General features: G+C 37.3%; 2 protein-coding genes across 3 annotated transcripts in view; both read left to right on the forward strand.

The window, feature by feature from the left end:
* The window catches only part of LOC108710233 (slit homolog 3 protein), a 406,008-nt gene extending 396,018 nt beyond the window's left edge, over window positions 1-9,990 (forward strand). Inside the window, exons 33-36 of the mRNA XM_041586150.1 lie at window positions 4,791-4,945; window positions 5,058-5,343; window positions 5,958-6,166; window positions 8,928-9,990. Of these exons, the coding sequence (XP_041442084.1) occupies window positions 4,791-4,945; window positions 5,058-5,343; window positions 5,958-6,166; window positions 8,928-9,166 (889 nt within the window). The 3' untranslated portion in view covers window positions 9,167-9,990. The remainder of the gene's footprint in view (window positions 1-4,790; window positions 4,946-5,057; window positions 5,344-5,957; window positions 6,167-8,927) is intronic.
* Window positions 9,991-17,109: 7,119 nt separating this feature from the next.
* On the forward strand, window positions 17,110-22,715 carry LOC121401446 (protein spinster homolog 1-like). 2 transcript variants are annotated; one of them, XM_041586151.1, is made up of 9 exons: window positions 17,110-17,801; window positions 17,921-17,986; window positions 18,210-18,637; window positions 18,846-19,425; window positions 19,916-20,068; window positions 20,296-20,485; window positions 20,597-20,662; window positions 21,130-21,225; window positions 21,787-22,715. In XM_041586151.1, the coding sequence occupies exons 4-9, from the start codon at window positions 19,331-19,333 to the stop codon at window positions 22,015-22,017; spliced, it is 831 nt and encodes a 276-aa protein (XP_041442085.1). In that variant the 5' UTR covers window positions 17,110-17,801; window positions 17,921-17,986; window positions 18,210-18,637; window positions 18,846-19,330; the 3' UTR covers window positions 22,018-22,715. The 2 variants fall into 2 exon arrangements, with proteins under 2 accessions (XP_041442085.1, XP_041442086.1); XM_041586152.1 differs by lacking the exons at window positions 17,110-17,801; window positions 17,921-17,986; window positions 18,210-18,637 and having other exon boundaries at window positions 18,655-19,425.
* Window positions 22,716-23,112: the final 397 nt, after the last annotated feature.

Raw genomic sequence — 23,112 nt, forward strand, 5'->3', positions numbered from 1 at the left:
AAGATCAGAACCTAAGTAATGAAACAGTAGACTGGAATAGACACTTTAACATGGCAAAATTTTCAAGACAAACATTATCTTTAATATTTTTGTACTTTTTTTTTTTAAAAAGCAACTTTTCTTGCTAATGCTGCCACATGGCCCATATTTTCCCAATATATACAAAAATAAAGTCATGAAAGGGAGCTGCCATGAGTCCATTTTCATTTGTGTCTTTTAAAAATTGGTGCTGATTTTGCTGCATGCTTGATGATTATAATAAATGATAAGACTGTGGTCTCTTACCTCAGCCATCGGTATAAATCCAAGTGTTCTTGGATTTCTCTTCTATTTTTGGTACTAGATGGATTACTGGAATTCTCAGGCTCATAGTATTTATGATAATTATATAATACTCCTCCAACATAGATTTATGTCATTTCATAAAAGGGTTTAATTCTTTCTGTCCAGACGTTTTCACTACAGTGCGGTTTTTTATTGTTGACTGTAATTTGCTCATAAGTTATCGGATTCTCTTTTCATACAACAAAATTGCTGCTTATCGTATGCTAGTGTTGGACTGTCAACATTGTGTTTTTGTCAAAAATTATGTTGTGAATGAGGCCAATTTATTCAGCCATAATTTGCCCAGGGAGATGTCTGCTTTCTGTCTGTAGAACTTCACTGGAAAAGAGCTTATTTACAAACACAAGGGCAGGGTGCAAAGTGCAATTTTGGATGCAGTTTGTCATGTTTTTTTACCCACAATACAGGATTTTCCCCAAATTTTCAGGTTAACTGCAGGTGTTTTTTCCGCAGTTAGTCGTGCTGAAAACCACTTTCATTAAGAGGTTGTCTCAAAATGAGCTCCTTACACTTCAATATAGTTGGGATTGGCGGCACTTTGTCCTTCCTGCATCTAGAGACTACCCCTATGCGTCCGCAGAGTATTCATTCTGCTGTGTTTTGAATGCGTTTCAATAACTGCAGAATATTATCAGAGAATATTTGTTATACATTGGAATCTGAGGAACCAAGATTCAGAGTTGTAGTATTTTATATTCAGCCTGTCGTATAAAGATTTCTTGCATTATTCTGATCTAGAAATCAAACAAAACCTTATAGCGCCCCAGCTGTCAATTCAACTTTACAGTTCCAATGGGGTCGTTCTCCTCATATGAGAAAGAGAAAGTACAGATGCAGGGGTTGTTTTATGATCCTGATTACAGCTGTTTAGGGGCACCATAGAGCTGAAAGAACAGCACAATAAAATAGCATGGTGTGCTTCTGAAATAGACAAGCATTTTTAACCCGTGCCATGAATATATCCATGAATAATAAAGTTATAGTCTCCATTAATTATAGAACGGTTATCCATTAGATTTGTGTCATAGAAGGCATTGAAAAAGGCAGCTATAACATTGTTCAAGCTAAACACTTCCAATAGTTTCCAAGCAAGATCTATGTAAAGCATAAACATCTGATCCTTTGGGATTTGCTTTTTCCTGAAATATTGCTGTTCTCTTAGACATTGAAGACCATTCCATGAGTGGGTGCACCACAGTTTCTCTAGGACAGATATCCATGTGTGACATAAGCATTTCTCTGCACATGTGAGACTGAATCCTAATGGATTCTGTGACATTTCATACACCAGTCCAATAGTGTACTGATCCCTGAGGACAACCCCCAGCGATAAAAATACCTATAGATGTAATATCTTCAAGGGATCATTAATTGGAACTGCATACATTTTGCACGCGTGTTTTCAGTTGATAATCAGTCCCAAGGCATGTTATAACCTCCATACGTTGACTGTAATGAGATGGAACTCCAGCTGTCCTTATCATTATAATTTTCCCTACAGTAAAAAAAATATTTCTAGTACTGTATAAAAGGTTCAGTAATTACAAATTAAGAGACTTAAGGTGGCCATAGACGTAACAATTACGATCTTTCTTGGAAAAGATCTTTCCAAAAAAGATTGTTAGTTTCAATAGACACTTGTAGAGCTGAATGGTCAGATATACAGGGAGAAACAATAGAATTCTACCTGTAGCTGACGATTTAGCACTAACAATGGCTGACGTTCAGTTGCCTTCAAAGGCGCCCTTCCACCTGGGCCGATCGACAAGCCGACCGATATCCAAGTCTTCTGCCGATATTGGTCGTCTCGTTATCCTTATGTATCGGTTTTGTACAATATTATCGGTGTGTCTATGGCCACCTTTAAAGACAAGTTTTTACATCTTGAGTAGCATACAGTCGATGAAGGACAGGAGTAGTTCAGAAATAAAAGGGAGGTCAAGTGCATAAAACAGATCAATTGCACCTCTAAGACACTTTCAATGGCTCTGTAGTATTTAATGAGAAGACTTGACAATAGGGTTAATATAGAAGTGTGTCTGGTGCTAGATAGTAGAGAATTCTATTGACGTGTGAAATGAGGCGAAATGTTGAACATACTGAGGAAACATGATGTGTGCAGCAAAAATGCAGTTTCTAATGCTTTTACATCATGGAAGTAAGCCATTATCTGTGGCTTTCAACTTTGTTTTGAAACAACGTCCACAGTGTTTGAAAAGTTAGGCAATCTAATTACAGTCTCTCATTAAAACAAAATTGCCGTAATGGGATTTTTGTGCCTTTTATGTAAATCTCCCTGTAATTAATTCCTCTCTGTTCATGTCTACTGGCTCTGGCCTGCTACATGAACCTAATTAACATTGATGGAGGCTCGGCCTCAAGAGATAGCCAAGAGGTTACAGATCAAGATGTCCCTTGGCCTCAAGCGTCAACGAAACAATAATGCAAGGACAGCAGCATTCCCCCTCATCATGGGCCATTATGGATCTGTTTCCTAAAGCGGCACTGTATTAATTATTCCTCTGCCTTTTGTATTGATCAAGGCGGAGGTCTTCATTTGAACTGACACCTCGTTACTGTAAGATTTATGGCTTGCCGGCTACCTTTGCCACTTTGTGAGCCTCTGAGCTCTAGACGGATACAGCTAAATGTAGTGGCCTTTTCACAAATGTCACCCTGAGCTTTTATAGGTTTAAGGAGCATGGATAAAAAGGATTAGCATAATGTTGGGTATAAAATAGTTAGGAGGATCCAGAACAACATGCTTTTAAAGAATGTCACAGTGACTTCTTAATAAATGCAGCATCTTATCCTGCAAAAGAGATAAAGCACAAAGTCTATTAGTATAAACGCTGAAAAAGACCCAAAAAGATCAGACATTTACACTTAACCTTCTTAAATCTTCTAAATAGCATTATGTTTCAATTTTTTATTTTCAGTTTAATCCTCTTTGTACTTGTGTCATTCTAAAGATAACAGAAATCCCGCGAAGCAATGAGAATGTGAAGCGCATGCCTCCTGTTTCATATATATATATAGTTGTACTATTACGAGGCGTATTACTCGACAGGCGTATCATATTGGCACGATAAAAATATAGGTTTCCCATAGTGTTTCATTAATTGAGGATTTTATTTGAGAAGATATTCTTCAAAATAAAACATTATGATAAACGCCATTTTTTTCTTTTTGGTTTTTATTGGTTAGTACATGGAAGGTATACACAAATATATTATTTCCTTGTCACTGATACCACATTGCCACCTAGAGGAAGAATATGATGAACGGATGCTGATTCAGTCTTGCTTTGGATACATATGGCTTCTTGAACAATAACACCATAGTAAGGGTAATAAAGAGAATGATAACAAATAATTAACTTAAAAGACAACAGGAGGGACCTTTACCGATAAAAGTAATTCAGGAAAATGATAGATGTGTATGACGGTTGGTACAAGTGGAAGTAGGATACCTTGCCAAACAGCTACAGAAAAGCATATACCTGGTAATAGGATTGTAGCAAGTGGTTTATATAAATGTCACTCAGTTGGGAACTGTTTCTAGGAGCTTTAGTATGTCGCTGTGAAAAAGGGGCCACTTTCATGCAAAGCAGGCAGGCAATATCTCTTAAAGGAATTGTTCAGTATAAAAATAAAAACTGGGTAAATAGAATGTGCAAAGCAAAAAATTTTCTAATATAGTAAGTTAGTCAAAAATGTAATATATAAAGACTGGAGTGACTGGATGTCTAACATAATAGCCAGACCACTACTTCCTGCTTTGCAGTTTCCACTTATTGGTTACCAAGGAGTAACCAATCAGTGACATGGATCATAACTGTTGCTTTTGAATCTGAGCTGAATGCTGGATCAATTGCAAACTCAGTGAACATTTATGTCCCATGTGGCCCCCCTTAAAGGCAGACTAACTCAGAGTTAGAGAGCTGAGAAGCAAGAAGTAATGTTCTGGCTATTATGTTAGACATCCAGTCACTCCAGCCTTTATACATTACATTTTTGGCTAACTATATTAGAATTTTTTTTTATTTTGTACAGCCTCTCTATTTACCGAGTTTTTATTTTTACACTGAACTGTTCCTTTAATTACATCTTAATCCCATGGTTCTCCATAATACTTGGAGTAATAACAACAAATATATGCACAGCAATAGCTGTTCTGAATTAAGTTACATAGGAATATACTATTGCAACAAGACTTATAGGGAATGTATGGGATGGTCTCCAAGCTTAGGAAGTAAGAGACACAATTTAATACATACATGTGAATATCATTGTTTTCACAATGGTATACCTCTAATTGATTTCCTCTATGTTCTTCATACATGACCTCACCCCCTTAGTACTTAAGTCTTAAACGTTGTTCTAAAAGTGCAAATATCACAATACAGTATCCCTGTAACACTTCTGTATGCATTCCCTTTAAAGCGTGGAGACGATCAATGACGGGCTGTTTCACACAGTCGAGCTGGTGATGCTGAACCAATCGCTGAGCTTGGTCGTAGATAAAGGATCACCCAAAAGCCTCGGGAAACTTCAAAAGCAGCCATCAATTAACCTTAACACTCCTTTGTATCTTGGAGGTAAAACACGTTTACAAAATACTATTGAGTGCTAACTTTGAAGCAGGACCATTCATATATGAAAGACTTGCATCTAGACAGGCACCTTCAACGAAACCTTCTGTTTTTACAGGTATCCCACCAACCTCAGGAGTGCCTTCCATGCGGCAGAGGACTGACCATATTCCGATTGGGTTTAATGGCTGCATACATGATGTCCGAATTAACAATGAGGTGCAAGACTTAAGGGACCTGCCTCCAGTTTCAATAGGAGTCTTTCCTGGATGCAAATCATGCAACATATGCAAGCATGGCTCCTGTCGTTCCATGGAGAAAACAAGTGTTATCTGTGAATGCTATCCTGGATGGACTGGCTCTATGTGTGACCAGGAGATTGGGGACACCTGCATTGATCACAAGTAAGCTGAAGCAAAATCCCACACTCTCCACAACCTAAATACTTACTTTAGGTGGAGGATGCATTTATGGTCAAAGACCTTAAGTTGCTAATTTAGTATAGTTTCTGGCAGGGCCAGGCCATGTGGGGGTTGGGGGCGGAGAGATGAGGGAGCAGGAGCATCAGGGGCAGTGAGCACCCAGGACTGGAGGCAGGCATGGGCCTGGACTAGGGGAATGCAGCCAAGAGGTACGTGCCCAGTACCCCACCAGTATTGTGCCCTAGGCATGTGCCCCTTCTGCCTACCCCTAGTTCTGGCCCTGGTTTCTGGGTGAAATTGCAACTAACCAAAGGATGCATTTTTCTAAAGGGGTCATTTACTGACACCAAAAGTGTGCAAAAGCACAAAAATGGTGGAAAAGTGTGCTCCTTATTCCTTTTTTTTTTTTAAAAGCACTTGCATTCGGGTCTGGCTGTGCTCTGAACCAAATGCCAAATTGGAAATGTGGTGTTCGGTGCAGAGTATAGCCCCAACTCAAACGACCCAGTGTGAAATTATCCTGAGTGTGTGTTTATGGATGTCTTCTTGATAAAGAATAATCATTTATATTGCACTTGTTCGGTTTTTTATTCAAGGTGCATACATGGTGAGTGTGTCGCAGCCAGTAATGCTTACACGTGCAAATGTGCCGAGGGCTTTACAGGACAGTACTGTGATAAGAAGAACGAGTCCCACAGCTCTTGCAGAACCTTCAAGTGTAACCACGGGCAGTGCAAACTGTCAGAGAGGGGTGATCCATACTGTGAATGTGGCCCTGACTTCACAGGAGAGCACTGCGATAAAGGTGAGAAACCGAAACACAGAGAAAACATTGCGTGTGTTTCCTACATCTCCTAACTGTAAACTCTGGATAACTGAATGAATGGGAAAGGAAGACTGACAAGTAGTTTTGTTTCTCTTACTCCGTTAGCATATTCATTAGCAAGTTTACATTACTGGGCTTGGGAGACATATACTGAGATGCTGAGGGTGCACCTAAATGGCGAGGGTTGAGAAGATGTGAGTACAATACCAACACACAAATAGTATCAATATACAGCATGTGCCACCAATGAACTATTAACAGATGTAAGGCTAGCATTATAGCTATAATAGGTACCCATAATAATACCTATAGTTATGGCATACTGGTATAATTATTAGGTGGTAATGTAGATGGGTTTTTGAAGGTGCTAATTATGCCTGTGTAATACCAACAGACACTGATATTGACTATGGAGATGAAAATCCCTAGTGCTCACATATACTGTCGCCTTTAGATCACCTTATATTAAACACTTGCAACTAGACCTTGCTCAGCAGTGCAAATTATACTCTTGAGTTGTCTGACTATAAGTACAGGTCACATTTTTTATTCACATATATAAAAACTTTTTTCCATTTACATTTCTAAAATCCATTGCTGGAAAACTCAAATTGAAAATACAGGTTTTCAATTTTGTGATGCTTTGCCACAATGTATTTGAAGCTCTTATTTGAATTAAATCTGCCCCACAGTGTGTTTAGATGCACCAACACCAGTAAATTGATTTTGACATATGTAGAATCATAGAATCCCTGGCATACATGTACTTGTGGGGTGTACAATTAGCTTTATTTTATTAAAGGAAAACTATACCCTAAAAACAAATATAGGCAGAAATGCTGTATTTTATATACAGGGAACTTACTGCACCAGCCTAAAGTTTCCGAAACTCTATAACAGTAACAATTCAGGTCTTCAACGTTGTGCATAGGGGGTCACCATCTTGGATTTAGTTAGGTGAGTCAGTGACAATGCACATGCTCAGTGTGCTCTGGGCAGCTGTTGAGAAGCTAAGCTTAGGGGCCATTCATCAAGCAGAAAATTATGTTCATATGTCACAGAAGTTGATGCTACAGGGCTTATTATTAAATTCTGATGCAAATTTTACTGGTTTGCAATGGACTGCTGACACAAATGTATGCATAGGGTAGAACAGATATATTCGGTAAGCTTGTAAACTTAACACATGAGGTATGGAAGGATTCTCTTAAACAGTTGAAGTTTATTGCTGTGACTCCTTCACAACAGGTAGACAGCGGCACCTTTTCTGCTCACCTCTCCCTAACAAAGACTGCTGTCTCTTGTTCTATCACTGCCAGAATGGCCACCATATTTCCTGTTTGCTTTATTCCTTTTCAGTACAGACAACTTTTACAGTTCATAGTTACATAGTTAAATCGGGTTGAAAAAAGACAAAGTCCATCAAGTTCAACCCCTCCAAATAAAAACCCAGCATCCATACACACACCCCTCCCTACTTTTAATTAAATTCTATATACCCATATCTATACTAACTATAGAGTTTAGTATCACAATAGCCTTTGATATTATGTCTGTCCAAAAAATCATCCAAGCCATTCTTAAAGGCATTAACTGAATCAGCCATCACAACATCACCCGGCAGTGCATTCCACAACCTCACTGTCCTGACTGTGAAGAACCCCCTACGTTGCTTCAAATGAAAGTTCTTTTCTTCTAGTCTAAAGGGGTGGCCTCTGGTATAGTGATCCACTTTATGGGTAAAAAGGTCCCCTGCTATTTGTCTATAATGTCCTCTAATGTACTTGTAAAGTGTAATCATGTCCCCTCGCAAGCGCCTTTCTTCCCAGAGAAAACAACCCCAACCTTGACAGTCTACCCTCATAATTTAAGTCTTCCGTCCCTCTAACCAATTTAGTTGCACGTCTCTGCACTCTCTCCAGCTCATTTATATCCCTCTTAAGGACTGGAGTCCAAAACTGAACTGCATACTCCAGATGAGGCCTTACCAGGGACCTATAAAGAGACATAATTATGTTTTCATCCCTTGAGTTAATTCCCTTTTTTATGCAAGACAGAACTTTATTTGCTTTAGTAGCCACAGAATGTCACTGCCCAGAATTAGACAACGTGTTATCTACAAAAACCCCTAGATCCTTCTCATTTAAGGAAACTCCCAACACACTGCCATTTAGTGTATAACTTGCATTTATATTATTTTTGCCAAAGTGCATAACCTTGCATTTATCAACATTGAACCTCATTTTCCAGTTTGCTGCCCAGTTTCCCAACTTAGACAAATCACTCTGCAAAGTGGCAGCATCCTACATGGAACCTATAGTTCTGCACAATTTAGTATCATCTGCAAAAATAGAAACAGTACTTTCAATGCCCACCTCCAGCTCATTAATAAACAAGTTGAAAAGCAAGGGACCTAGTACAGAGCCCTGCGGTACTCCACTAACAACACTGGTCCAATTAGAAAATGTTCCATTAACCACCACTCTTTGTAGTCTATCTTGTAGCCAGTTCTCTATCCAGGTACAAATACTATGTTCCAGGCCAACATTCCTTAATTTAACCAGTAACCTTTTGTGTGGCACTGTATCAAATGCTTTAGCAAAGTAAATCACCTAAGTTCAATTTAGGAAGCACTGCCACCTAATGGCCCAACCAATTATACATGAACTATTTAACGATTCACATTTTGCCTCCATACAAGCTGACCTAACATCTAAGCAATATTTCATGTGTTTTACAGAGAATGTCTGCCAAGGAGAGGTCATCCGAGAGATTGTCCACAAGCGGCAGGCTTACACATCATGCACCAGCACAGTCAGAGTGCCCAGAACAGAGTGCTCCGGCAACTGCTCGAGTGGGGCATGCTGCGTCCCAGTAAAAAGCAGAAAACGAAAATATACGTTTCAGTGCACGGACGGCACCTCTTTTGTAGAAGAACTGGAGAGATATATTGAATGTGGCTGCTCACAATGCTTATAAGACGATCTACAGAATAATAAAAACGCAAGCGGAGAAGCATCGCTGCAACAAATACGAACTGTGTCCTATCAGAGAAGAGCTCGAGAAGAAGAGATTATTAACTATATTGTAAAATAAACAAAAAATAGAACTTATTTTTATTATTGAAAATGACTATTTTCCTCCTTTATTATATAAAATATCAGGCCACTTTGGTATATGTATAATACAGTGAGCTATTTTTACTGTTTGTCTTTTTTAAATACTACCAAAAGTAATAATTCATAGATTAACTAAACAGATGATGGGGGTATGTTTATATCATTGCTTTTTGTTGGGTTGTGCCTCAGTCTGCAAATGCAGTAATCCTATAAGATTAATTCCTCTAATCCCTTTTCTTAAGAAATATTTGTCTAACTGTGAATAATGTATGTTACAAACACCGAGATTTGTATCCCCCCCCCCATTCTGATCACATGTTGTGAACATACAACATGGCATTTATTTATGCTGGTGTGCTTAGTGTATGCTGTCATGTGAATATTTTAATGAAACAATGAGGCACAAAAAAACTTACCAATACAATATGGTGGTTTATATCCAGCCAGTGAAAATGATTATAGCTGATCAATGTCAGAGCAGACTTAAAGGCAGCAATGTTTTATTCTAGTGAACAAAAAAAAAAATGTTGTTGATTACAAGTTGTTGAGAAATGACAATCAATATAATTTGTTTTACGAGAAATGCAATGTTTTTGCACATGGTATTCATGGTTTTAAAGAGATACATATTTGGTAAGACTGAAAAAAATATTTTTCATTAAAGGGAAACTATACCTTTAAAAACAAGTCTTTAGTATTTGTTTTATGGAAGTAGCTAACACAAGAGAAGAGAGTGGGAGAAAAAATAATGCCAGTGATTTCAGTGCAATCCAGCAGAACAGCTAACATTTGACCACATGCTTTGGGTGCAAAGCCTGCAGATTTCTCATTTTTAAAAAACAGGAAGAAACACATGGTTAACAAAATGGTCTCTCAAACGAGTAAGGAGCAAATTATTTTTACCAAAGAAATAAATGGTCCATGAAGTTAAAACCAGCTAGTTAACTCTTCTTCCTGATGGACGATAGGCTAGTGTGAAACTGGGGGTATCAGCGGGCCACCCCAAGAGGCAACCACCCCACTCATGCAAACTAGAGTCCTGCATTGGGTTGGGTACCCGTGAAATACCCACAATGTGATCTGGACTCGGCCGGATTATACTTCATGTGCCCACTCTGCGGGTGACTAATGGGTACCCAATCTGCTGCAGGGTGGGCTACAGGCAGCCATTCCTGGGGTAACACATGAAAAGCTAAGCCCATTAATGTAAAAATGATCTGCGTAATGGCACTTCCATTCAATGTGACCACTTCTGGCCCGCACAGCGATCACTGCTGGGAGCAAGTCGGTGGAAATCTATGAGGTTGAGAAGGTGGGTAAGGGGGTCCAGGTTGGGCGCAGGTCTTAAAAAACACCCATGTATGTCTCAAACACAGACAGTGAGGTAGGCAGAGCGGAGTTTGGAGCAGAACACTGCGAAATGACTATTTTATGCAAATATAAAGTGTACTCATGTGAGAGTGATTTTATACAAGAAAATGTAACTATCCTAAGCATAACGCTCTAGAGCCTCTGATGTTTGCGACTGTTGGAGCAATCTTTTATCAAAGCCAACAGACAATATAAATGTTTGTGAGTATCCAATCCCCATAATAGGAGGTGCCATTTACCATTTAAAGGGCAAATTAAACCTGTCGGTGAAGGCAAACAAACACTTCCCTAAAGAGTATAACTTCACAGAAGAGTGTAATATAAACAAAAAATACTGCACTATATTACCACATTTCTTTTTTGTCTATCCAGCGCTTTTTTAGTGCTGGTTCATTATACAAATCAAATTACTCAAACACAGATCCCTATCTTGCAACCCCCTTCACTGCATTCCTCCCCTATTGTTGCTGCTTCTTTCAGGTGCCACCAGCATGTAGCTCCCACTGCTCTGCAGATCACTGGCAGTCGGAGAGCCTGAGTCGGTTGGGATTTCTCCCAGTGTTTCGCTAGCCCTGTCCATCCTTGAGTTTGGGAATGCACAAAACAAAAACTGTGGTACCGTGTTAGCCAGTAGCAAAAATAACAAATAAAAAGACAAACAAATACAAAAACTATTGTAGAAGTGATACCTATATTGCCTAACAATAAAAATACATTGCAAGCTTTCGGAGCATGTTCAATAAACTTTAATCACCTAAAGGCTTATTAAAACAATTAAACATATAAAAGTCATTATCACCTGAGCACTGCCAGAATGAGCAACTCATTTCTTTAGCATTCATTCAGGACAGAAGCAACAGAGTCAGTTTTAACAATGTAGAAGTGTTCATTTACACCTGCAAGTGAAGTGAGCAAAGTGCAATTCTGAGGGCAAACCCTATAATGCAGTGTTTGAGGGGATGCGGCACTTGACGCCATTGCGGTTTTAAGAAAAATGAGGTGGGACTGCCCTGGTTTTAAATTTATAATGGCACAAACACCTATGATTAAGTACCAGAGGGTGTGAAACGCCTAAGGTAAGTCATATGGGGCCAGTATGTACTAAGTTTAATATTATGTTAAATTGAATAAACGTTTGAATTTTATGGAATTCTGGGTTGTTGGACTTATATTTTGTTTAATAATTATTTAATGATGCCTTGGGAATGGGGGCACGTCCCTGCTACCCTTTTGGGACTGAGAGCAAATGTGTCAATTGTGCTTGAACGGAATAGCACTGATAGTGACGCGTGCAGCTGAATTTATAGAGACAAGTGCTGTACCTATTGATGCACGACACTGAAGGGAACCCTGGAGTTTCCTCTTGTTTTGGAGGTTGTGGTATCTCCAGGGTTCCTCTGCGTCAACAAGTGCAACTGTGCTTGTTTTTAAATGGGAGGCAGAAAGGACTGAGCAGTGCCAAGCACAACTTTACAACAGTGAAATAAGTGCTTTTCACCTGTAATTAACGTGCAACTTACTGTGGGAAATTTGCAGGAAACCAACGGATGTAAATGACCCCCTTATGCGTTTCATAGAATTACGAATCACACTACAATGGAAGTTTTATAATCAAAGGGCTTCCTCTGGTGTTTGCTTATAGGAATTCATACTCTTTAAAAACGAACAAAAGTATGGGATCTATTATCTGGTTATATATATAACTCTGTTATACAGAAAGATCTGAAATGTAGCAAACAATCAGTGCTTAATATTTCCAGATTAGCTTTTTATCTGTAATAATTAGACATTGCCTTGTACTTGATATAAAGCACTTGGTAACCAACATGGCAAAAATCCCAGTTGTTTTCTTCAGTGTTGATGGGTATGTAAATAACCCACATCCAAAATAATCCTAAGCATTCTTATTAAAGGTTGTTCACCTTTAAATCAACTATGAGTATGATGTAGATATTTTGAGACAATTTGCAATTGTTTCTTATGATTTGGATATTTTGAGACAATTTGCAATTGTTTCTTATTTTTTATTATTTGTGGTTTTTGCGTTATACAGCTTTTTATTCAGCAGCTCTCAGCTTGCAATTTATGCAATCTGGTTGCTAGGGTCCAAATTACCCTAGCAACCATGCACTGAATAAGAGACTGGAATATGAAAAGGAGAGGGCCTGAATAGAAAGATGAGTAATAAAAAGTAGCAATAACATTTATGGTGTATTGTGACCTTACAATACTGCATTGTCTGGATTTTCCAGTATCTGCAGCCCCTTAGTAATTTTTAATGCAACCAATTGTGTTTTATTTTTTATAATTGAAACAGAGCATTTGTTTTTAGATGGGGTCAGTGACCCCCATTTAAAAGCTGGAAAGAGTAATTAAAAAAACTATAAAAAATAAATAACGAAGAATAAATAATGAAGATCAACTGAAAAGTTACTTCGAATTGGCTATTCTATAACATACTAAAAGGTGAAACAGCCCGATAAGATGCTAGGGAGAATTGTAGTCTGATGCTCATTTTTCCAAGGATTTGTACAGGTTACCCTAGAGCCCCTGTTCTACCCCAGAGGCCAGTTCGGCAAGTAAATAAACAACCTTTTAAAGTGAATTTGCAACTGATGAAAACAATTAGCATGTCCCACATGCTCGTGAGTACAAAGACCAAGTTTTTGACTATAAACTCTATGAACCTTTTGGACGCCATTTTGCCCCTGCAACAAAACTCACTGGGGCTCATTTATCATCACTGGGCAAATTTGCCCATGGGCAGTTACCTATAGCAACCAATCAGTGATTAGCTTTTTGAAACCAGATGCAAGCAGAACAATGAATGCAGCAATCTGATTGGTTGCCATGGGTTACTGCCCATGGGCAAATTTGCCCAGTGTTTATAAATGACCCCCACTGTCTGCTGTATATGTGACTGCACACTTGAATGGCAGCATTGTGAGCTAGCTGTGGTGGACAGGATCTTTTAAAAAAATGTAATAATTGCCACAAACTTCCCTAAAACATACACAGAGATGGGCATGTAGGAAGGCTCATTGAGAGGGACTGGCCAAAGTGGTGCAGCTTCCTCTACTCACAGATTGGGACATCCAACACCAAAGGGCAATCCCTGAATATGTCCAGCCCAAAGACGTGTCTCGGGATATTCAGACCCTGACAGATTCCGAAAGAGAGGTCTGTACACAGACTCCGAAAAGCAAGAGATATAATTGTAAGGCTACACTATAATCAAGGAGCTAATACGTGGCATATAGAGATTACCCAGGAACTCTACATAAGCATAACTATGTTTGCAGACATACAAAAGAGCTGTAAATTCGCCTTAACATCCATGCTTCTTCATTCACCTGGAATCCCATTTGGGTTTTTTCTACAAACCTTTTGGTAACACTACAGTGATCAACAAGCCACGGGAAGCACATCAAGTTCTGCTTCAATGGGGAATTGAATAAGATAACTGCCTACCATTTTTAGGCCTTTATATAAACATATCATTATTTAGGTTCCGCTAGAGCAAATGTAATCAGACTTTTGCAGCTAAATGACTAGCATTTGTTCAGGGTTCCTATTACAACAATAGAAGAGATAATTAAAATAATGCCTTAATAGTCATCTTGCTATAGTATATTTTATACAGTTACAACATATTGTAGCTCCCGTCCTTTCCAAATATAGTCAGGTGATCCGACTGGTGGCCAATAAAAGGGCGACTAAGTTTGGAAGTTTTAACCCTGAAAACAAGTAAGCTGCAAGTAAAACTCAGACCCTGGTAAAATGTATAATAAAGCAATAGAATTGTTAATGAATCAGATGAATGTTAAGTGCAGGACTGGCCGTACCGGGGATGACTTTGATGTAGTTGGCCGGCTTAAATATATTGCAATATATGGACAGACAATCCCTGTTTGTTTAAAGGGTAAGGCTTAAGGCACAAAATGTCTCAATGTCTTTAATATCTTGTTAATGGGTTGAGTGCATTGGACTTCTTGTATTAGTTACTGAAAAATGCCTTATCCTTTAAACAAAAAAAGGGATTGTTTGTCCATATATTGCAATATATTTAAGATGGCCAACTACGTCAAAGTCATCAAAGATATGGGATGACTTTGACGTAGATGGCCAGCTTAAATATATTGCAATATATGGACAAACAATCCCTGTTTTGTTTAAAGGGTAAGGGATTTTTCAGTAGCAGTATGCACAAAATGTCTCTGTCTTAAATATATTGATAATGGGTTGAGTGCAGAGGACCTCTTGTATTTGTCTATATGTATTTTGTTGTCACAGCCTCATTGCACCCCCGCCTAATGTTTTTAAAAATTAGTGGTGAGCACAACTTTCCCTTGTTTCCCTTATATATACCTGTATACACACACACACATATATCCTGGTTGGCAGACTGTATGTATACATGTTATTTGAAGGTACAGTGCCCTACATTTAGATTCTGCATGGCTTGAAACAGATGAGGAGGGATCAACAGTGGAAACTCATGCAGCCATGCTTGTTACAATGAGCCGTACACTGGATGAAAATTAAGGGCCATATGTGCTGTACCCTCTAGGAATTGTCTCATGTCTCAAGTTTTTTCCCAGGTAATCATTCAGAAGTGAGGAAGAATAAGGCATAAAGTCTTAGTCATAGTAAGTATATTGTCATTATTCATTTTTATTCATATGGTGCTGGTATATTCTGCAGCACCTTCCACTTATTATACATCATTCACATTGATCACTGCCCCAGTGCAGCTTACAATCCATTGCCCACATTGCATTTACACAGACACCATGGCCAGTTGGGATTTCCAAACTGTCAAAATGATATAAACAGATCACGCTGTTGGCTTTGTAGAAAAATCTTTCAAGATCCAATTCAAGAACTAGACTCATATTTGAAGTATTGCTTAGTAAAAGACACTTTTCTCTGAAATTCGGGGTCAGTGTCAGAGGAAATACAGTTGAAATGTTGCAGCTGGGCTGTAAATGATACATTTCTTTGCAAGTTATTTGTGAGCAATGTCTTTTCTAAGGCAAAGGGATCAGCCCGTTGGCCTGCTGTAAATGGATTAAGCAGGATATGGGTTTCTATAGCAACCAACAGTGACATTATTATGATGTCATAATGAGTGCAGAGGATTTGATCCTAGCCTGCTGATGAGAAATTTTTATTCTGCACTAAGTGATTCCGGAATCCTGTTAGATGTTTGTTTTAATCCAGTGTTGAAGCAGACCCTGTTATAGTTGGCTTTTCTATTTCTACTACAGTTCTATTACAGTTCATTGACCTGTAGTAACCCCGATAAAGGAGGCTATGGGTTTCTATAGCAACCAAGTCACAACAAATAGCAACCCATTATGACATCATCACAATAACCCATTGTTACATCATCACAATAAACAGCAGGCCATTGTGACATCATCACAAACTACGAAGGCTTTGCTCTTAGCCTGTTGATGAGAGATCATTTTTATCTAAATCTCAACAAGAACACATAACAACATGTATATTCTGTAAGTAACTGCTCTTTTTACCATAATAATGAAATTCTTAGCATCAAATAACCAATTTTATACACATGTATACGTTTATATATATTTTTTGATAAAAGTAAAAAAAAAAAACTAGGGTTTAGCTATAGTATAGAGATGTTTAGGATATAGTAAGTATAGGCTTTAGCCTGTTGACATGTATTAAATGGATTTAAGCATATTATGGCAACCAATTGGAAACTTGCATTGGGACAGATTCTAATGTCATCAAGTGATCCGAAAATTATTTGATTCAAACTTTAAGGCTAATATACATTTTAATATATATTAAAATGTATATATACGCTCACTCCTAAAGAAAAGGCAAAAAAGCCAAGGTGCTGCCACAAAAAGTAATGTCAGCAAGAAGAGCACAGAGCACTCATGGGACTTAAATTTCTGTGTAAAACTTTAATGGTGTAAATCAATATTTCGTCCTGCACAGAGGACCTTTATCAAGACATCACAAACAGTTCCCCATAACAAAACAACTATTTCAGTTGGTTTGATTTGGGGAACTCTATTTATTTTAAAAGGTGTTTTAGCTTGAGTGTATTGTACCGTCAATACAAATTTGAATGTTTTTTTTTTTGGGGTGATTTTTATACTGTTCATATGGTTTACAATATACCACCCTCTGGGTTTCTTACCAGTGAGAGGTTGGTTATAGGTTTAGCTGATCTTTTCAATTAAAGTGGCAAAAAAAAAGTAGTGCTCATTCTTGTATTCATTTTTACACACATATTTGTACATTATATGTGTGTATATATATATATATATATATATATATATATATATATATATATATAGTATATATTCTGTGTGGCTTTTTTTTATATTGGCAATGTAATATCTACCAGTTTATCCACATTTTCTGGCAGCCAAATAGTTAGAACTGTATTTTGTTGTCTGTAATGGTACAAACCCTTGGCTTGGAAAAAAGAAATAACTATTACTTTAAACTTGGCCTAAACAAGGCAGAAGATAAAGTATTAGTGAATATGGTTCTTTTAGCCGAAGAACGATTCAGGACTCTACACCTTTTTTTGTTGTTGCTACAAACAAATTTTCACTTCTACTGTACACAAATCTTAATGATTTATTTATGGTCAGTGGAACAGAAAGTACCTGTATGTATTAACTGATAGCTTAAGTTGAAATACGTTGGAAAATAGAGTCAATGTGAGCCTGTTATTGACAATACAGATGTTTAGATCACATTACAGGTAGCTAATATACAGTACAGCAGATATTATACAATGGAAATGTGAATATTGCCTTTTATGGGTTTTTTTTTTCATAACCACTGATATCTTTTCTCTTGTCATTTCAGAATCATTTGGCAAATAATTCAAATAATTTACAACTACATATATGACAAAATCTTTAGATTCGCTTATTTTATCAGTTCAAAGCGCATCCAACATGAAACAGATCAGTACTTTTTTGAAAAAGAGGATATTGAAAAACAGGATGAAAAGCTTGATGAACCGGATTTCCCTAAACTCGGCAAATGTTGCTCGATACTTCTTATTATTGCACTTGCTTTCCTTATGGCAGTGAGTAATACGGACAACATCATTTATAAATGTAAGTTTGGACTTATTTACTTTAGAATCCAAGACGTCTGATATATCAGAGCATAATGTCTGCATTTGAACCAACCAAAATCCTAATTTCTTTCTCTTCTTTCTCCAATTGTTTTTTAGCTGTCCGTCCCTACATAGAAGAGGAATTCGAAATAACGGACTTTTATTCGTCAGTTATAACTCTAAGTAATATATGGTTTATTTGCATCATTCTTCTAAAATTCTTTGTTTGCCATTATCTCTAATGCTTTAATTTCTCATTATATCTGTTGTTTAAGATACTATCATATGATCCTATCTGTCATTATAATTATTACTATAAACTGCTACCTAATGAATCTATAGTTTCATGTATATCTTGTTATTTGCAATTGGCATCTCACAGTCTTCTTTTCTCCCCTCTATATAGTGTTTGTTGGCAGCTGTGCAACCATGGCCCCGATATTATTTTATTTCTGGAGTACCTTCACCGGACTAAGAGTAATATCAGGAGTTGTCGCCGTAATGGTCATGTTCGGCATTGGCAGTACTTTAGTTTCAGAGAAGGTAATAATCTGTTTATGACAGCCAATGGCATTTCAATTCACTACACATATAAAGACAGTACCTACACAGCAATTCATTTTGTTCACTCTGTATCCTATCAATGCATGAGTTTTTAATTTGTATCTTTCTGATTCTTTAGTCATTCTGGACGTTTGTATTACTTCGAAGTCTCATGGAATCCGTAAAAAGCCATTATTTAGCTGCTGCTCCAATGCTGGTAGCAGAACTTTTTGATACTGACCAACGACGTAAAATGCTGACCTTACTTTACATTCTCAACACTATTGGAACGTAAGTACCCATTTTAGTATCTAAGATTGTTAGGACTTTTTTTCTGTACAATCTGCATTCTAGCATGGCAACTGTAAGCCCCTAAATGCTCTTCTTCCTATATCTTCCTGTGAGTTTATATAATAATGAGAGTCTAAGCTGATAGAAAATAATTCCACTTACTGCCACTTACTTTACTTTAACCCTGTCCTTTTTTTTGTTTTTACAGTTTTGCGGGGACCTTTATTGGAACGTATGTAGCCAGCGTAATAGGAACCGACTGGCGTATGGCACTGCGGGTAAGAGAAATATATATGGAGGTATTAAAGGCTGGGGTGCTATTATATATATACCAGTATAAAATCATATCATTACCTTGCAAACATGAAGGGGCATACTTCTCAAACTTTAATATAGAACTCGCCACAGGTCCTGGAGACGATTCCATTCTCGGTATTTACTTGTAAGAGATTTTTTGAGGTAAAGTGAGTAAACTCTCACTTACACCCTATAATAAATATGCTTAAAATGCACAGGAATGAAGTGACAGTGGCAACATTTCACTCTGTTAATCTGCTGGGGGCTTTATTTCACATTTTGAGAAATATATTCTCTATTCTCATATGCTGGGTCACATAACTGATATTTATTTTTATTTGGAAACAGATTGCACCTGTGCTTGATGCGGTGGCTCTTGTGCTTCTAGCAGCAGTGATGAGAAAGCCAGGTCGAGGTGGTTTTATGTTGAAGGCTGAAATATATCAGAAGAGAACTAAAGTTTACTCTGATATTTTTGATCTGATTTTAAAGTGAGTATCTCTTTATCTTTTATGTTTGGTCTGGCATCTGTTAGAGAGGCAAATATTTAGCTAAGCCCGTGTATGAACACAGTTATAACACTGAGTAAATTAAAGTGTTAGTAACACCCCCCCAGAATGGCAGTACCTCATATTATTCTCAACAGATTCTCCCTTTAGATTTGAGAGATTCCTGTTTCAATTATTATAGTTCAATTAGTTTTTGCTTGAGCTCATGTATATGAATGATCTTATTTCAAATTAAATGAGTGGAATGGACAGAAAAATACCACTTATACGATTTCCCGTATTAGGGTGCTTTTAAAAACATGCAGAAAAAGTCAAAATATGAGCTTCGTAGAGATCATAATTTACGCCTTACTCGATAGAAATGGAGTCAATTAAAATTTTGGAGGTATTAGTCGAGTATCAGTGATGCATGAAATCAAGTCAAGTAGAAAAATGTCCCTTATTGTAATCCATATCATTTCTCTTCTTTCAGCCGCTGTTTGGTCTTTGCTGTTTTGGGTTATGCAGCTAGTATGTTCATTGCTAATAGCATGTATACATATGCTCCGAATGTACTGAGAAATGCTCGCATGATGTCAAATAATCACCAGCCTTGTCTGACAGTTGACTGCACCTTCGATGACAGGTAAAACCCCGTTTCCTTCTCTACTTGCCAAATTCTGTTCTATTACACACAAATATATATTGGACTTGTAGATTTTAATGTGTCTGCAATTAACTTTCACCAATTACTTACTTGTTGTTTTACTTCATACAAGTTCAGATGGTTGCAGCTTCCTTGAAATGATTATTTCCAAAACCGAAAAGGATGTTGCATGTTTAACTAACATTAATCTCTCTTCTTATTTTTAGATTGATCTACGGATTGTGCAAATGTCTTGCTACTGCAATCGGCATTATTCTCGGCGTGAAGATCAATGCACATTATAAAAAGCGGAATCCACATGGAGAGCCAGTTGTGTGTATCGTAGCACTTCTGGTCTCTGTCCCACTTATGTGCTTTGGATTATTTTTTGTAGGAATTAGTTCTGTCGTATCCCAAGTAAGTTTTACAATTGAATTACTACTTTATGTAAACTGTTAGAGCATTGTAACTATACATTCTATAAGATGAACTTCATTCAACCTAACTGTCCTCACTTTTTCTCAACAGATTCTCTTCTTCCTAAATGGGATTTGTTTGGCTATGAACAAGGTCCTTATCAACGAAATCATCATGGTAATGTATTTTTCTTCTTGGACTCACCCCCCCCCCCAAATGATCCCACCCAAATGCTTACAAAGGTGTTAGCAAAGCTAATGTATGTAAAACTGAATGGGGTGTAGGGTTCAGATCAACTCTATAAGGCTCATTTCAGTGCATATTGATGCAGGGAAACCCTGGAGCAACTGCCACCTTTGACTTGGTGGTAATTACATGGTTCCCTCTGTGGTCAACAGACGGTGCACACTTACCCCTATGAAATTATACGTGTGCATGTATTATAATGAAGGCATGAGCACCAGAGATCTGGAGTATGATATTTGCAGTTGTATATGGCTGCAGTATCACAGAAAGAATTCCTAAGAAAAGGAATAATGCATCAGGCAAAATTTAGATAAAGGCATTGTACAATAATTGTTATCTTGGGTCACCTATAGTTGCCAAAATCTTACACCCTATTGCATTTTGTTCTCTTTCCCCAGATGGTAGTGTTTCCAAACCGCCGCGCTTGGTCATTTACTGAAAAGTCAATAATAGGATTGCTTGGAAAAGAAGGAGGCGAGAAAGAACATTTATGGGTAAGTAGCTGTTCAGTTTTTGAAAAATTGCAAGCTCTAGTAAATAGGGTTGGGTTGTTGGCTGGAAATGGACGTGTAGTGTGTGTGTATATATATATATACATATATATATATATATATATACACACATATATATATATATATATAAATATATATATATATATATATATAGTGAATAAAGTACCCCCTTTTGTAAAATATAAGGATATTATAAGTTACCGAGGAGTTTCATGACCATATAAAAACACGAGGCCGAAGGCCGAGTGTTTTTATATAGGTCATGGAACTCTGAGGTTACTTCTAATATCCTCATATTTTGCAACTGGGGGTACTTTATTTATTATAATACACGTGTTTCAGTGAGTCATGTGACAGAAATGACATCAGAACTCACTGACGTTTATAACTGATGACATCAGAACTCACCGTTTATAAGGATATAATTTACAGGATATTCATGGCTTTTGTGTATTATATAAATATCTACACGTATACATATTTCAAAGGAAATTCTCTGCAACATGCTACATTATGACCCATACCGTATTTATTTTCCAATAGATTTTTAAATTTATGAAGATAAACTACTCAGAATCTGACCTGATACAGAATCACGCAATGGAATTTATCCTCTACATTTGTCCATTTATGGCTTTGGTCGGAGCAGGATGTTTCTGTGTAACGGCAAAATACTTTGAATATTATAAGCAAAATGTAGAAGACTTTATGAATACACCATTCACAGATGTAGAACAACCCTTGGATACGGTGGAATCATCTGATACAAAGTAACATGATAGATGAAGTTGGAAAAAGACCTCGCTGTGATGCTTCTGAAATGTTCTGTGATTATAATAAAATGAAAAGTTCTGTAATATTGCTTAAAATAAATAAAAATTATATTTCATATTGAAAATATAGTTTTTCAGCTTACTTGGAAAAATGTGTTGGTTAAATAGCACTAATCTCTTCAGTCTGCAAGTGACTTAAACACTGAATATAAAGTGACAGCTGCAACTCCTGTCTCCTCTCAATGATCTACCCAAGTGTGTGATACAGACAGCAGAGGGAGCACGTAGAGGAGTGTAAAACTGGGAATGAGTTTAAGCAGTTATAGAATGCTTACTTGGAAAACATTCATTTATATGTTAGGGACCATCCATAATTAAATTGACAATTAGATAAATGTATGTGGCTCCATAGAACTCAGTGTAGCCTGCAGCATTCACTTAAACAACTTTTGATTAACCATGTATATTTAAAGGAGAACTAAAAATGTCTGGAAATGCTGTATTTTATATGCTGGCCTTATTGTATCAGCTCAATGCCCAAAGTTGTTCACAGCAGTCTGAAATAATAATCCTTATTATTATTATGTGTAAGATGACAAGTTGCCTGTTTCAATCAAGATATTATTCAGTCACGCCAGCCATCTGACGTGTAACAACATATTAGATCATTTATATATTGTATATATACTGTACAGTAAGTAGAAAGTACCTCAGAGGTGCAAGAAATATAATGGATTCATCAGGCTGCAAATTTCTTGATTTTCTGAATTTCCTTGGATTTGGTAATTTGTAAATCCAATTCATAATGGAGGAAAAATATATGTTTGTTTCTTTAAAACAATATCATTTTGGAATTCCTATTTTGAATTTATGTCTGATTATAGAGTCCCTATAAAAGTGCAAGTGAACTAATGGGTACGAATAAAAAAAATTCAGTGAGGTGCTGAGTGCAACTTTGCCAGGCACAGTCCTGTCCTTACTGCTTGCCATTGAGTCTGGTCTTGGGGAGGACCTCTGTGCTCTGAAACTAAGTGTTTTATGCTGTAATTACTGGGATTAATACGTCCTTTATGCTTAGTCATTATACTGGCACAAA

The sequence above is a fragment of the Xenopus laevis genome, chromosome 3L (assembly GCF_017654675.1).
Source record: "Xenopus laevis strain J_2021 chromosome 3L, Xenopus_laevis_v10.1, whole genome shotgun sequence".
In the NCBI taxonomy this organism is placed as follows: domain Eukaryota; kingdom Metazoa; phylum Chordata; class Amphibia; order Anura; family Pipidae; genus Xenopus; species Xenopus laevis.